At 44.4% G+C, this 14,021-nt stretch overlaps 1 protein-coding gene across 5 annotated transcripts in view; it reads right to left on the bottom strand.

Moving 5' to 3' along the window:
* LOC121550910 (pre-B-cell leukemia transcription factor 1-like) overlaps window positions 1-14,021 on the bottom strand; it is a 46,282-nt gene that overhangs the window by 3,322 nt on the left and 28,939 nt on the right. For 3 of the 5 annotated variants that reach the window (XM_041863355.2, XM_045210738.1, XM_045210740.1), the window contains 4 exons: window positions 1,883-2,130; window positions 1,512-1,702; window positions 1,220-1,355; window positions 599-647 (listed from right to left, as the gene is read on the bottom strand). In XM_041863355.2, the coding sequence (XP_041719289.2) occupies window positions 599-647; window positions 1,220-1,355; window positions 1,512-1,702; window positions 1,883-2,130 (624 nt within the window). Of the gene's footprint in view, window positions 1-490; window positions 648-1,219; window positions 1,356-1,511; window positions 1,703-1,882; window positions 2,131-14,021 lie in introns of all 5 variants that reach the window. The other 2 variants (XM_045210739.1, XM_041863356.2) reach the window with 1 other exon arrangement.

Here is a 14,021-nt window from a genome sequence, read left to right as displayed (position 1 = left end):
AAGAAAAAAAAGACATTGGTTAGTGAATTGAATTGGATTTATGTTGAGATGGGGGATAACGGCCATTTCCTACTAAGAGTTATTGCTTACGGCAATAGCCCAGCATCTAAGATGCTGCTGAGTCAAGCTACATTTACCCCTGAAAATGACCACTTTCTACAACAATAAAGCAACTTTAAACAAGGAGATTATCAATCTGGTCCAAAATAAGAATAAAAAACGATCCTCTATAGAAAACCTGTGAGCGCAGTAACATCACAGAAAACAAGCAGAAGAACAAGTCCGATGGAGAGCAGACAGACAGAGACAGACAGACAGACAGTCCTCATTCTGTGTATGTGGTTCTACACTTCTGCTAGTGTGTATGAACTACAGTGTGTGTGTGTGTGTGTAATAGCATGGGCATCAGCTGATTGGTGTGAGGAGGCAGGGTGATTGAGATATGGATGGAGCGGTGAGGTCAGGGGTGGTTGGTAGGGGCACACGGTACCTGATTTGGGCGTCGCCGGAGAGTTAGCCTGGCTAGCCTGCGCCGACACGCTGGCAGCATCCACCGCTGTTTTAACTGCGTAGAGGTTCGCTTCCTCCTGGAACTTACCAATGTTCTTCTTGTACCGTATTCTCTTGTTGCCGAACCAATTAGAAACCTGAGGGGGAGACGGACAGACAGTGTATTAGTCAGTGTTTCCCCTAGATTTCTTTCCAGGGTTGCATTCATCAGTGCACGCTGTAGCAAAAGGTTTCCCAACGGAAAACGAAAACAAGCGTTTCTTACTAGAAAATATCAGGTAGTCCGTTTCAGTACATTTTCAGTCACCTGACACTTTAAATTGAAACCAAATCAAGCAAAATTAGGCAGGGGAACAGACCCCCCACCTATACAAATCAAATCAAATTTTATTTGCCACATGCGCCGAATACAACAGGCAGTGCAAATAGTCCGGGTAGCCATGATTAGCTGTTCAGGAGTCTTATGGCTTGGGGGTAGAAGCTGTTAAGAAGCCTTTTGGACCTAGACTTGGCGCTCTGGTACCGCTTGCCGTGCTGTAGCAGAGAGAACAGTCTATGACTAGGGTGGCTGGAGTCTTTGACAATTTTTAGGGCCTTCCTCTGACACCGCCTGGTATAGAGGTCCTGGATGGCAGGAAAAGCTGGTTTCAGTACTGGTAAGTCCACTGGCAGAAGAAGTGTGTGGTGCAGTACGGTGCAGACTCAGTACCTGTGAGACGGTGATGGCACACTTCTTGGCCAGCTCTTCTTTGGCCTCCTCACTGGGGTAGGGGTTGGAGAGATGGGAGTAGAAGTACTCGTTCAGCACCTCTGTAGCCTGCTTGTTGAAGTTTCGCCTCTTACGCCTGACAGAGATTGATACAACAGACACACACAAAGTCAGTCACACGATATTCATCTCGGAAACAATTTTAAAAAGCACTGCAGATTACAAATTAAATGACTGCAAAACACAAACACGACCCCCCTCCCCACACACACACACACAGAGACAGACAGACCTGGCGTCGAGGAATCTGGAGCGTAGGATCATGACGGCCTCGCAGGTGCTTTGTTTGAGCTGCATCTGGATGGAGCTGAACTTGCGGTGGATGATGGCCACCATGCGCTCGATCTCCTTGGGAGAGATGGGCCGTGTGCGACTCTGCTCCCTCAGCAGGTTCATCACGTGGTTGGTGAACTCACTGCATGCCTGGGGTCGGGGGTCGGGGGAAGAGAAGGGGAGGATGAGATGGGACTATCAACACAAATTTGAAACTTAAATTCAGTTCTGTTACAAAAAAAATAATGTCTCAGGAAAACACTCATCTTTGAAGGTGAGAGAGAGAAATGTGTGTGTGCTTAACTGCCTTTCTCTCTCTCTCTCTCCTACCTGTTCGTATTTCTCCAGCTCAGAGTGGTAGATCTGTCTGATCTGGGCCAGCTTGGCTCTGTAGTCCGAGTGTTCGATGCCGCCGTCGGCGCCGGGCGACCCTCCTGCTGCTGCTGCGGCTGCCGCCGCTGCAGCTGAGCCCCCGCCCTTCTCCGGGCCAGACACGCCCTCGGCCAGCAGCATGTTGTCCAGACGCATGATCTGGGGGTCTGGGGGGTCCTCATCCTGAATGCCTCGGATACTCAGCACTGGAGAGGCGAAAAGAGAGAGAATCAATATATCAATCAATCAGGCATTAAGGATAAGGGAACACCATGTCTCAATTGCAACGTCAGCCTCATTCAGATTCACCCCTTTATCCTAGACACTTAACTTGACGTAGATCTGAAGGAGTTGGATAGGTGTAGGCAATAGGGTCGTAACACCCTCAGAGAGGCCCGGTAGAATGTTTGCCATACTGCTTAGGCTACAGGCTTCTCCTATCCGATTTCCTTCAGATCTTTAGAAGTGCTTCGGCTAGGGGTTGTTTCTGGACTGGGGCCTTAGTTTTGAATTTGAATGTATTGAGAAAAAAGTATGATTATTCAGAGTTCCAGCGGGTGCAAGGGAAGGGAGGACAGTAGGACACTTGATCAATGCTAAAACCTCAAGGAGAAGTGCCGAGCTGTCAAAACAACCCTGCCGACTCTCTCCCCTGAGTCACCTGGTGATGAGTTCCAAAAGGCACCCTAAAAGTAGCGCACTATAAAGGGGATAGGGTGCCATTTGGGACTTCACTGAATTCTTCAGTGAATTCTAAATTAGCAGTACCCTATTCCAACACCAGGAGGCAGTGTGGTACCTCGGTCGGTGGCAGGCTGCCAGTACAGAGCAGAGAGAGGCAGGCAGGCAGCAGCAACATGAGGCATGGGCAGAGTAATGGGAGTGCATGTGCCGTCACTACAAGCTCGGCTGGCCATAAGTACAGCTTTCAGCCGCTCCACTATTCCACTGTATTAAACCCAGGACCTCTGTCAGCACCCAGCCATGCACTCATCTCTCTCGCTCTCTCACAGATAGACACCCACACACAGAGGCACAGATGCACATATGGAGGCACACAGTACACACTCAGATGCAAAACACACACAGGTGCAAAATACACACACAGGTGCAAACAGACGCGCACACACACTGCCTTCAATGCTCACAGACTTCTATACACAAACACACACTTTTGACTCACAGCCTTTGTTTTAACACTATCATGCCGTACTGTACATTGTCCTTTCAAGCAACTATGGTAGATGTGCAACCTAACCAGGCTAGCACAGTACATCTTGGCTTGGTTTGGCTCAGTAGAGTGAAAGGGGTATAGGAGACGTGTAGCCAAGACCAAGTGTTGGTCCCATGTTTCATGAGCTGAAATAAAAGATACCAGCTTATTTCTCTCAAACGTTGTGCAGAAATGTGTTTACATGCCTTTTAGTGAGCATTTCTCCTTTGCCAAGATAATCTATCCACCTGACAGGTGTGGCATATCAAGAAACTGATTAAACAGCATGATCATTACCACAGGTGCACCTTGTGCTGGGGACAATAAAAGGCTACTTTAAAATGTGCAGTTTTGTCACACAACACAATGCCACAGAGGTTTCATGTTGAGGGAGCATGCAATTGGCATGCTAACTGCAGGAATGTCCACCAGAGCTGTTGCCAGAGAATTGAATGTTCATTTCTCTACCATAAGCCGCCTTCAATGTTGTTTTGTCCCGTGTAGCTCAGTTGGTAGAGTAGGGCGCTTGCAACGCCAGGGTTGTGGGTTCGATTCCCATGGGGGGCCAGTATGAAAAAAATGTATGCACTCACTAACTGCTAAAATGACTAAAATGTAGATAATTTGGTAGTACACCCAACCGGCCTCACAACCGCAGACCACGTGTAACCACACCAGCCCAGGACCTCCACATCCGGCTTCTTCACCTGCAGGATCATCTGAGACCAGCCACCCGGACAGCTGATGAAACGGAGTATTTCTGTCTGTAATAAAGCCCTTTTGTGGGTAAAAACTACATTGGTCTGGCTGGGCTTGGCTCCCCAGTGGGTGGGCCTATGCCCTCCCAGGCCCATCCATGGCTGCACCCCTGCCCATTCTTGTGAAATCCATAGATTATGGCCTAATGAATTTATTTCAATTGACTGATTTCCTTATATGAACTGTAAGTCAGTAAAATCTGTGAAACTGTTGCGTTTATATATTTGTTCAGTATATAATGTTTGTGTATGTCGAAGGTGTTGGGTACAGCAGGAGACATTTCCCTCTTGCATGGATTAATAAAGTATTTTTGTTAAAGCCATAACTAGCAGATGTCAGAGCCCTGTTCTGTTCAGCTTACAGTTCTGGAACAGAGGAAAAACAGGAGATAATTCTATTTGTACCTGCTTTGTTCTCTCTGGGTTAACACAGACATGGGAGAGAGTTATTCTGAACAGTAAATGCATAATCTGGGATATTTCCTGCAGCTCAATGTTAATGATATAGGCCTATCCATTGATTCTTGAAAAGTATACACAACCAACCGGCAGTGCTGCTGTTGGACTAGAACACAAACTCTGGATTGTGGCTTTAACATGTAGTTACTGGACACTTGAGATTCCAGGATGTTTCCACAATAAAGTCAGTATCCTTCCTGTTAGTGTACTATTTTAAAGTGCATCCTAACAATTCTGCCCACTCTCTCCCCCTCCGTCCCCACATCCCCTAAACAATGGTCTCTCTTCTCTTAACTTCTATCCAGCTTTCCCTCCTTTTCTAAACTTTTTTCTCCCCAGCTGTTGCCCTCTTGTTCCCTCTTGCTTTCTCCACTTAGATCCTCTCTCTTTCTCTCCGTTCTCTCAGACACTTTCCTTCTCTCTGTTGCTCCCCCTCTCATCCCTGCTCACTGCTCAGGAATGCAGCAGACCCAGCCGACTGAACTAACGACCCCGATTGGCCCATCCCTCTCTCCACTCACAAAGCTATACTTTAGTACTTCTAGGCTAGGCAGAGAGAAAGTGCTTTTACGACGTGTATGCAAACTATGCACCTACTTGCTACGTTTTATAGAGTTTGGTGTGTGCTTGTCTGAGTAGATGGTGTTTTAATAGTGTTAGAGAATTAGCCTATCCTGTGTGTCTGTGCTCTCCAGTAAGTTTGTAGCTTCCAGAGTGTGTGAGTGTTGGTGCGTGTGTGTAGAAGTAAGTGTGAGCTGTCCTGTTCCAGACTAACCATTTCCAGATCCAGCAGACAGTGCAATACACTAGAGGCACAGAATATTCATCAGACATCGGCTCAAAACTTGAAATAGTATTTGTTACCTACCAAATACTTTAGCTGCGCTTGATTGAGCTTGTCTAGACCAACAACGTCAATGGAATAGTCCCAAAAGTACAAACCCCACCCATCTAGCACTCCAGGCTATTTCCTTTTGGTCAGTTGTTGTGATACATGTATGCAGTGGTCATAGAAGGAGTAGCCAACTGACCTACAGCCCAAGAGGTCAACCATGCCTCTACGGGTCTTTCCCCTCCATCCTGCCCCACCTCTCTTGCTGACACACCCCCTCCTAACCCCCCCGCCAGTCCTCATTATTACAGCCCCCAGCTGTTGCCCCTAATGACCGCAGATTCCACTAATTACTCCAATTATTAAGCTGTGATTTCTGACAACCACACACACGTCTATTAGGGCTTATGCACTCAGTACTGAGCAGTCGTAATGCATTTTCCAATAAAGCAATAGGGAACTGGTGTTTGCGGTCACAATACAATTATTCAGTAAAAACCACACAATAGCACCCTAGGGTTAGGTAGGTTGTGTGGCATTGAGAAAGGCAGCGAGAGGAGAGAAGAAGAGGGGAGGAGAGCTACAGTCATACTATGAAATATTCAGGCTCTCCAGCTGGGGTTTCCACTGCATACATAATCCTGAAACTCATTTCTGCCTCACAGCCAATATCGCTATGCTGTGTAGTAGACATACCTCATTTCTGTACACAGGCTATATCCCAATTGTGCGTTGTAGGCCTAGTTGGTAGAGCAGGTTGGTAGGTCCCTCAAACTCAACTCTGGACATCAAAGCCAGTTCCACTGCATTTTTTCATTGTTCCTCTCTAATGAGAGACTGATTTAGACCAGGGACACCAGGTGTGTGTATTTAATTATCAGGTAGAACAAAAAACCTTGTAGGGTAAGAGTTGAGTACCCCTGCCTAGGCCTACATGTGTGGCAGGGTGAGGTTGACGCCTACCCTTACAGAGCAGCAGTGTCTTCAATACATTATGGGGAGATGCATGTACCCCGAACACATTCACGCCATCATCCATCCCTCAGCTCATGGCACACACACACTTTTTACCCCTTGTCTGTCTCTCTTCTCTCGCTCTGTCCTGCATCCCCTTTTCACTCTGACCCCCCGTTCTCCATTTCAGTCGAGATCTCCATGTGAGCTGCAATCCCTCATTCTGTCAGCCCCCCACCTCTCCTCCTCCTCCTCCTCTCCTTCCTCCCTCCCTCCCTCCCCTCCTCCTCTCCCTGTAGACAGACAGGATTAGCATTTTAATTGCATCAGCCCCCTTGGGTATTCTCAGCCTTTCACTGGGGGAGAGAACGAGGGAGAGAGGGGGAGAGGGAAAAAAGGTAAGGAGAGGGAGGGTAGCCTAGAAGGAGAACCAAGGAGAATTGGAAAAAACAAGGGAGTCATAGGTGACATAAAAGCAGAGAGAGAGAGGCAGAGGAATAAATAAAATGGCAAGAGGGAACAGCAGAATGATAGGAATGAAAACGCTTCAGAAATGCTCCTACTACTATACTATACTATACCATACCTGGCCATAAATAAATATAGAAGAAAATAATGGTTGAACAGAAAGGAGGTTCCAAGCTACACATAACCTTTACACAAGAAGGAACTACATACGAGTCAAGGCTTGACATTCAGGCGAATTCGCTGCCAGTACCAAGTGAAAGTCACTGGCCCAAATGAAATAATTACTCTCAATGCCAACTCACAGAGAAGAGAAGGATGTGCAGTAAACTATTTGTGAAATAAATTCACTATCAGCAAAGTTCCCAGTCTATAACATGGTTGATGATATAAAATATCACATTTATAAAACAAAATATCAAATATTTTCAACCTAGGTCTATGATACCCATAGAATTCTATAATGAGTACTCTGAAATTCGAAATTTGATGATGAAAGCAGCCTAGTGAGCGTTCCGTTGCATCAGAAAGGAGGAGTGTAAAGTGACTCTGGGCCTGGGGAGGAAACTGAAGACTGTTACTGAACCCACAGGTTGAATTAGGATCCCCATGCTACAGCGGGAGTCGTCTGAGTGCAGTCTGGAGTACTAGTACTACTCCAGGGGTATCCTCTTCCATTTTTCCTCCTCCCTTTGGTACAAATTGTAACATAGCCCTGGTGTAACAGAGGTGGTGAACCACGCTCAGATGATGACTAACCTTGCCTGTGACCTGAAGACATCAACGCTTTAGCTCAACAGGCTAACACAGTCTTGAGACCCAGGTTCGAATCCCAGTTGGTCACGTGCACTGGCAAACAAGCTGTACAAAAGGTGATGCTAGTGGTTCACAAGTAAGTGGGGAAGTGAAGGCATCATAACATCTTTAGCTACACAAGTTGCCAATTTGGACTCTACATTCACTCCAACAAACAGGCCTATTTTGGGGCAAAAGGAGTGGCTAATAAGTCTGGCTGCACATCTGACTGGTTGACTTACTGCAAATTGAGAAATTATGTGACTAAACTCAACAAAAATAAGAAGAAACTGTATTATGAAGCCAAGATCAATGATCTAAAGAATGATGGAAAAAACCTTTGGAGTACTTTAAATGAAATTATGGGCAGAAAGACAAATTCAACTCCATCTTTCATCACAAAACCATTTGATGTTGCCAATTATTTGAATGATTACTTCATTGGAAAAGTGGGCAAAACTAAGCAGGAAATGCCATTATCGATCAATAATGACAAACCTCCTGGCATTGACAACTTAGATGGCAAGCTACTGAGGATGGTAGCTGACTATTTATTGCCACTCCTATCTGTCATATCTTTAATCTGAGCCTAGAGGAAAGTCTTCGTCCTCAGGCCTGGAGGGAAGCCAAAGTAATTCCGCTAAAGCGGCCTTTACTGGTTTTAACAGCAGACCTATAAGCTTGCTGCCAGCTCTTAGCAAACTGTTGGAAAAAATGGTGTTTGACCAAATACAATGCTATTTCTCTGTAAACAAATTAACAACAGACTTTCAGCATGCTTATAGGGAAGGGCACTCAACATGTAGTGCACTGACACAAATGACTGATGATTGGTTGAAAGAAATTGATAATAAGAAGATTGTGGGAGCTGTACTGTTAGATTTCAGTGCAGCCTTTGATATTATTGACCATAACCTGTTGTTGAAAAAACATATGTGTTATGGCTTTTCAACCTCTGCCATATTGTGGATTCAGAGCTATCTATCTAATAGAACTCAGAGGGTTTTCTTTAATGGAAGCTTCTCCAATGTGAAACATGTAAAGTGTGGTGTACCACAGGGCAGCTCTCTAGGCCCTCTACTCTTTTCTATCTTTACCAATGACCTGCCACTGGCATTAAACAAAGCATGTGTGTCCATGTATGCTGATGATTCAACCATATACGCATCAGCAACCACAGCTAATGAAGTCACTGAAACCCTTAACAAAGAGTTGCAGTCTGTTTTGGAATGGATGGCCACTAATAAACTGGTCCTAAACAGCTCTAAAACTAAGAGCATTGTTTTTGGTACAAATCATTCCCTAAGTTCTAGACCTCAGCTGAATCTGGTAATGAATGGTGTGGCTATTGAACAAGTTGAGGAAACTAAATTACTTGGCGTTACCTTAGATTGTAAACTATCATGTTCAAAACATATAGATTCAATGGTTGTAAAGATGGGGAGAGGTATGTCTGTAAAATAAAGAGACGCTCTGCTTTTTTGACACCACACTCCAAAAAGCAAGTTCTGCAGGCTCTAGTTTTGTCTACCGGGGCGGCAGGTAGCTTAGTGGGTAAGAGCTTTGTGCCAGTAACCGAAAGGTCGCTGGTTCTAATCCCTGAGCCGACTAGGTAAAAAATCTGTTGATGTGCCCTTAAGCAAGGCACTTAACCCTAATTGCTCATGTAAGTCGCTCTGGATAAGAGCGTCTGCTAAATGACTAAATTGTAAAATGTAAATGTCTAATCTTGATTATTGTACAGTCGTGTGGTCCAGTGCTGCAAGGAAAGACCTAGTTAAGCTGCAGCTGGCCCAAAACAGAGCGACACGTCTTGCTCTTCATTGTAATCAGAGGGCTGATATAAATACAATGCATGCCAGTCCCTCTTGGCTAAGAGTTGAGGAGAGACTGTTTCTTACAAAAAGAAGTGATGCAATGTGTTGAAAATAGCAAATTGTTTGCATAGTCAACTTACACACAGCTCTGACACACACTTACCCCACCAGACATGCCACCAGGGGTCTTTTCACAGTCCCCAAATCCAGAACAAATTCAAGAAAGCGTACAGTATTATAGAGCCATTATTGCATGGAACTCCGTTCCATCGCATATTGCTCAAATAAACAGCAAACCTGGTTTCAAAAAACAGATAAAGCAACACCTCACGGCACAACACCTCTCCCCTATTTGACCTAGACCAGGGGTGTCAAACTCATTTTAGCTCAGGGGCCACATGGAGGAAAATCTATTCCCAAGTGGGCCGGACCGGAAAACTCATGGTATATATAACTTAAAAACAACAACTTCAGATTGTTTTCTTTGTTTTAATACGATCAACATACAACATAAAGCTGGAGCCTGAGGACAGTGTGTCCAAAATAGTACAAGCACAACATCACTATTATTCATAAAACACGTCAAGTTTATTTGAAAATTCTAAAGAAAAAGAACAAACACACAATGCCTCAGTGATTAACAGAACTGTTTCACAGATCACAGAACTATATCAGGGGGTCATTTCTCAGGCAGAAATGTAGATAAAAAGAATGAAATCCTGTTCCCCAAACAAGTGCAAGAACCACAGAGTCAAGAATAGGTAAATATACAAATAAAATCAATTAAAAACAATAGCACATCAACATAAAAACATATAAACATAAAGCTGAAGCCTGAGGACAGTGTGTCCAAAAGCACAACATCACTATTAATCATAAAACACCTCAAGTTATTTGAAAGTTCTGAGGACAAAGAACACACAAACACACAATGCCTCAGTGATTCACAGAAGTATATCACAGAACTATATCAGGGTGTCTCATGTAGCACTTTAATTGGGGTTGCATAGTTTATTTGACTCCTGATACCTGGCATCTTTTAGCTTTCACCAGCGCATCAATATCAGGCGTCACATCCTGAGTGGCAGCCAACTTCAGGATGTGATTCAAGTGCTTGTGCGTGAGCCTTGAGCACAGCTTTGTTTTATTTATGCTCATTACAGAGAAAACTTGCTCACAAAGATATGTGGTTCCAAACATGCACAACAGTTTTGCAGCGAGGGCTGTCAAGTTGGGGTAACCTGGCAAGAGATTCTGATTAAATGTGTCCAAGCCAGCTGCAGCAAATTTGCCCTTCAAATCCGAGTCACACTGCAAGTATTATTTCAAGTTGGATGCTGACGGGCAGATCAGAGGGATTCACGGTGATTGGCGAGCAAAAAACGTTGAAGTCTTTCTCCAGTTCACCAAAAATCTGAAAGCGTTGCTCAAACTCCCGTAACAGTCCCGTTATTTTATCTTTGAACCGCTTCATGTCTGCCACATGTTGGGTCACGCACACATTTTTCAGACAGGGGAAGTGAGCTGCATCACCACCGGCAAGTTGCGTCTCCCACAATGACAGCTTCAACTTGAAAGAACGTATGCTGTCATAATACTGCGTGACAACTTTGTTGCACCCTTGCAGCTGTTTGTTCAAGTTATTCAGGTGCTCTGTAACATCCACCATCATTCATAAATGCAAGGTCCTGCATCCATTCTGCGGAATGGAATTCTAACACTGGTTTGCCCTTTTCTTCCATGAACTGTTCAATTTCTTCTCGTAAATCAAAGAAACGCCTCAGCACCTAGGCTTAACCATCTTACCTCAGTGTGGTATGGCAGGCCATAGATGTGGTCTTTCTCTCTGAGAAGGCTGTCAAACTGACGGTGATTCAGGCTTCTGGATCGGATGAAATTAACAGTTTGGATGACCACCTTCATGACGTTATCCATCTTTAATGACTTGCAACACAAAGCCTCCTGGTGCAAAATACAGTGAAAAGTCCAAAAATCACGTCCTCCATTTGCAGATTGCACTTTCTCTCTGAACTTTGTCACAACGCCTGCTTTTTTCCCAATCATTGAGGGCGCACCATCTGTAGCCAGGCTGACAGCGCGGGACCAGTCCACTCCGACCCTGTCCAGCGCGCCCGACGAATGCGGTAAAAATATCAGCTGCTGTCGTTGTATCTGTCATCGGCACCAACTCCACAAACTCCTCGGTGACGGTCAATGTGTCATCAACTCCCGCGGATGAAAATGGCCAGTTGTGCAACATCTGTAATGTCCGTGCTTTCATCAATTGCAACCGAAAACGCAATAAATGACTTTACTTTTGCTTCAACTGGCTGTCCAAATCCACTGAAAGATCGGAAATCCTGTCTGCAACTGTGTTTCTTGTCAGGCTGATATTTACAAAAGCCTGACGCTTTTCAGGGCACACAATCTCCGCTGCCTTCATCATGCATGTTTTTACAAATTCACCCTCACTAAATGGTTTTGAAGCCACTGCGATTTCATTAGCAATGAGGTAGCTAGCTTTCACTGCAGCGTCACTGATGTCTCGGCTGTGAGTAAACACAGACTTGACCTATTTGCTCTGCCCCGGTATAAACAGTTTGCTTGCTTAACACAATTGCTATTGCGCCATCCAGTGGACGCAATTGGAACAGCAGTTTATTTTATTGAAAAATTGCAGCGCATTTTTATACTTTACAAAATCATCTCGCGGGCCGGATTAAACCCGTTTGCGGGCCTGATCCGGCCCGCGTGCCGGACGTTTGACACCCCTGACCTAGACAGTTTGTGTGTATGTATTGATATGTAGGCTGTGTGTGCCTTTAAAAATTATTTATGTAGTTCTGTCCTTGAGCTGTTCTTGTCTATTAATGTTTATGTCATGTTTCATGTTTTGTGTGGACCCCAGGAAGAGTAGCAGCTGATTTTGCAACAGCTAATGGGGATCCTAATAAAATACCAACATTCAACTGCACATTTTAGTTTTGGGTGGATCTCCTTAGTCTATTGAATGGTACTTTTTAGAGAGTGGCAGTAGTATGCTGTGGATGTGTCAGATCCTGCTATAAGCAGCACAGGCTAAGCAGCTTCTGCGGTTGTGTTGGTCCTCTTTACTTTAGGTACACACACACGAATGCACACAGGGACACACAAAAATGGGCAGATACACATCACACACGCAAAAACAAACAAACGGTCACACAAATGGTCAGTGTGCTTCCTTCCTGAGTGAGGGAGTGGTGAGCGGTCAGTGTCAACACGGTGTGATGAGGGGTGTGAATGGGAGATGTCCCACCCTGGGCAAACACACAATTAAGCATGAATCAACCCTTCATTAACTAGAGACGACAACTATGGAGACCAGAGCAAATCAGGGACAAAAGGCTTCAATCAGGTCTACGCCTATATGGTTCAACACACACCTCATGTTCTCAGGTGCTCTATATGAGCCTATACCGTCCAACACATTCATAATAAGCATCCACTGGACGAGTGGATGGTAGAGATAGAGGAGCAGCAGGCATGAGATGAAGTGAGGAGGAGTGAGAGGCAGGAGGGTAGTTAGGTAGAGGGTACATGTATCCCTTAAAAGTGGCAGTTGTCCCTTTATCCCTCCTTCCTGCCTTAACACTCTCCCAGTCTTCCCTCTCTCTCCTAGTGCTGTCATGATAGCAGAATTCTTATCACGATACTCAATACAAAAACGATACCACGCCAAAAAAAAGCTTATTCGCCAAAATCACAGAATGGCACTTGATCCAGACAGAAACTCAGCTACTGCTCTGTTCAATCGTTGCACATCTTTTGAGTTCAATAACATTGCATTTAAATTTTGATGTCAACATTTTTCAGAGACAGCCAAGTATGTATTCATGAATAAACTATACAATTACTTTGTTTTTACCAATCTAACTACATAACAGTAACAATTTATTTGAATGCTAAATCACTATTGATGAACTGGGTAAATCAAGACGTAGCCTAGGCAGCCAATTCACAATAAAGGTGAATGCATATTCAATAGGATTGTGTGCATGCATTGAGTTGAGCTTGTTTTCACAGATTTCATGTGACTATAGATTTCAAACAATCTGCTTCCCTTCCATGTGGGACTTATTTTATTGTACTGATCAACAAAATTTGAATAGAAGTAGCAATCTCTTCTTTTATAAAAGTTTGCACTGTCTCTTTAAACCCAGTAATGATGTCATTCATGACGAGGCACACTCCCACACAGTCAGTTGAGGTCATGAGGAAGAGACATGACAGGCGAAGGGGGAAAGTATCTTTGGACATCATGGAGAGACAATTAAGTGAATTAAAGTTTCGGTGACAATCAGCATATTTTGCGTTATGTTTGTATATTATCACCAACAAAGTACTAGGGTAGTGAATTCATGTTAGCTTTATCTGTAAACTAGCAAAGGAATGTTATCCTACAAAGCTGGAAGCTACCAGTATCTTCTTGCATTAGAAAGTGTTCTAGCATGTATGGACATTGTTTTGCAAACAGTAATTAACCGTTTCAAAATGTCTACATGCTCTGTTGCATAATTCAAGTGTGTTAACTTCTGTGCTGCATGAGTGGGGAGCTAACATGTTGCAGTCCAGACTCCCAGTGATCTAGCGAATGAGTAAGTAGAGCAGGCAAGAGGCAGGAATGGTGCGCTCGCGCTACAAGGAAGCAACGGCTGAGCTGATAAGACAGACTTGATCCTCTCAATCAGTATATGTGTGAGACACATTTGACAGAAGTAACGAAAGTAACAAATTCTAGTATTGAACCATTTTTCATGTTCTAGTA

This window comes from Coregonus clupeaformis, chromosome 35 (genome assembly GCF_020615455.1).
Source record: "Coregonus clupeaformis isolate EN_2021a chromosome 35, ASM2061545v1, whole genome shotgun sequence".
Lineage (NCBI taxonomy): Eukaryota > Metazoa > Chordata > Actinopteri > Salmoniformes > Salmonidae > Coregonus > Coregonus clupeaformis.
Note: the sequence above shows the minus strand (reverse complement) of the source record. Positions and strands in the feature narration are given on the sequence as shown.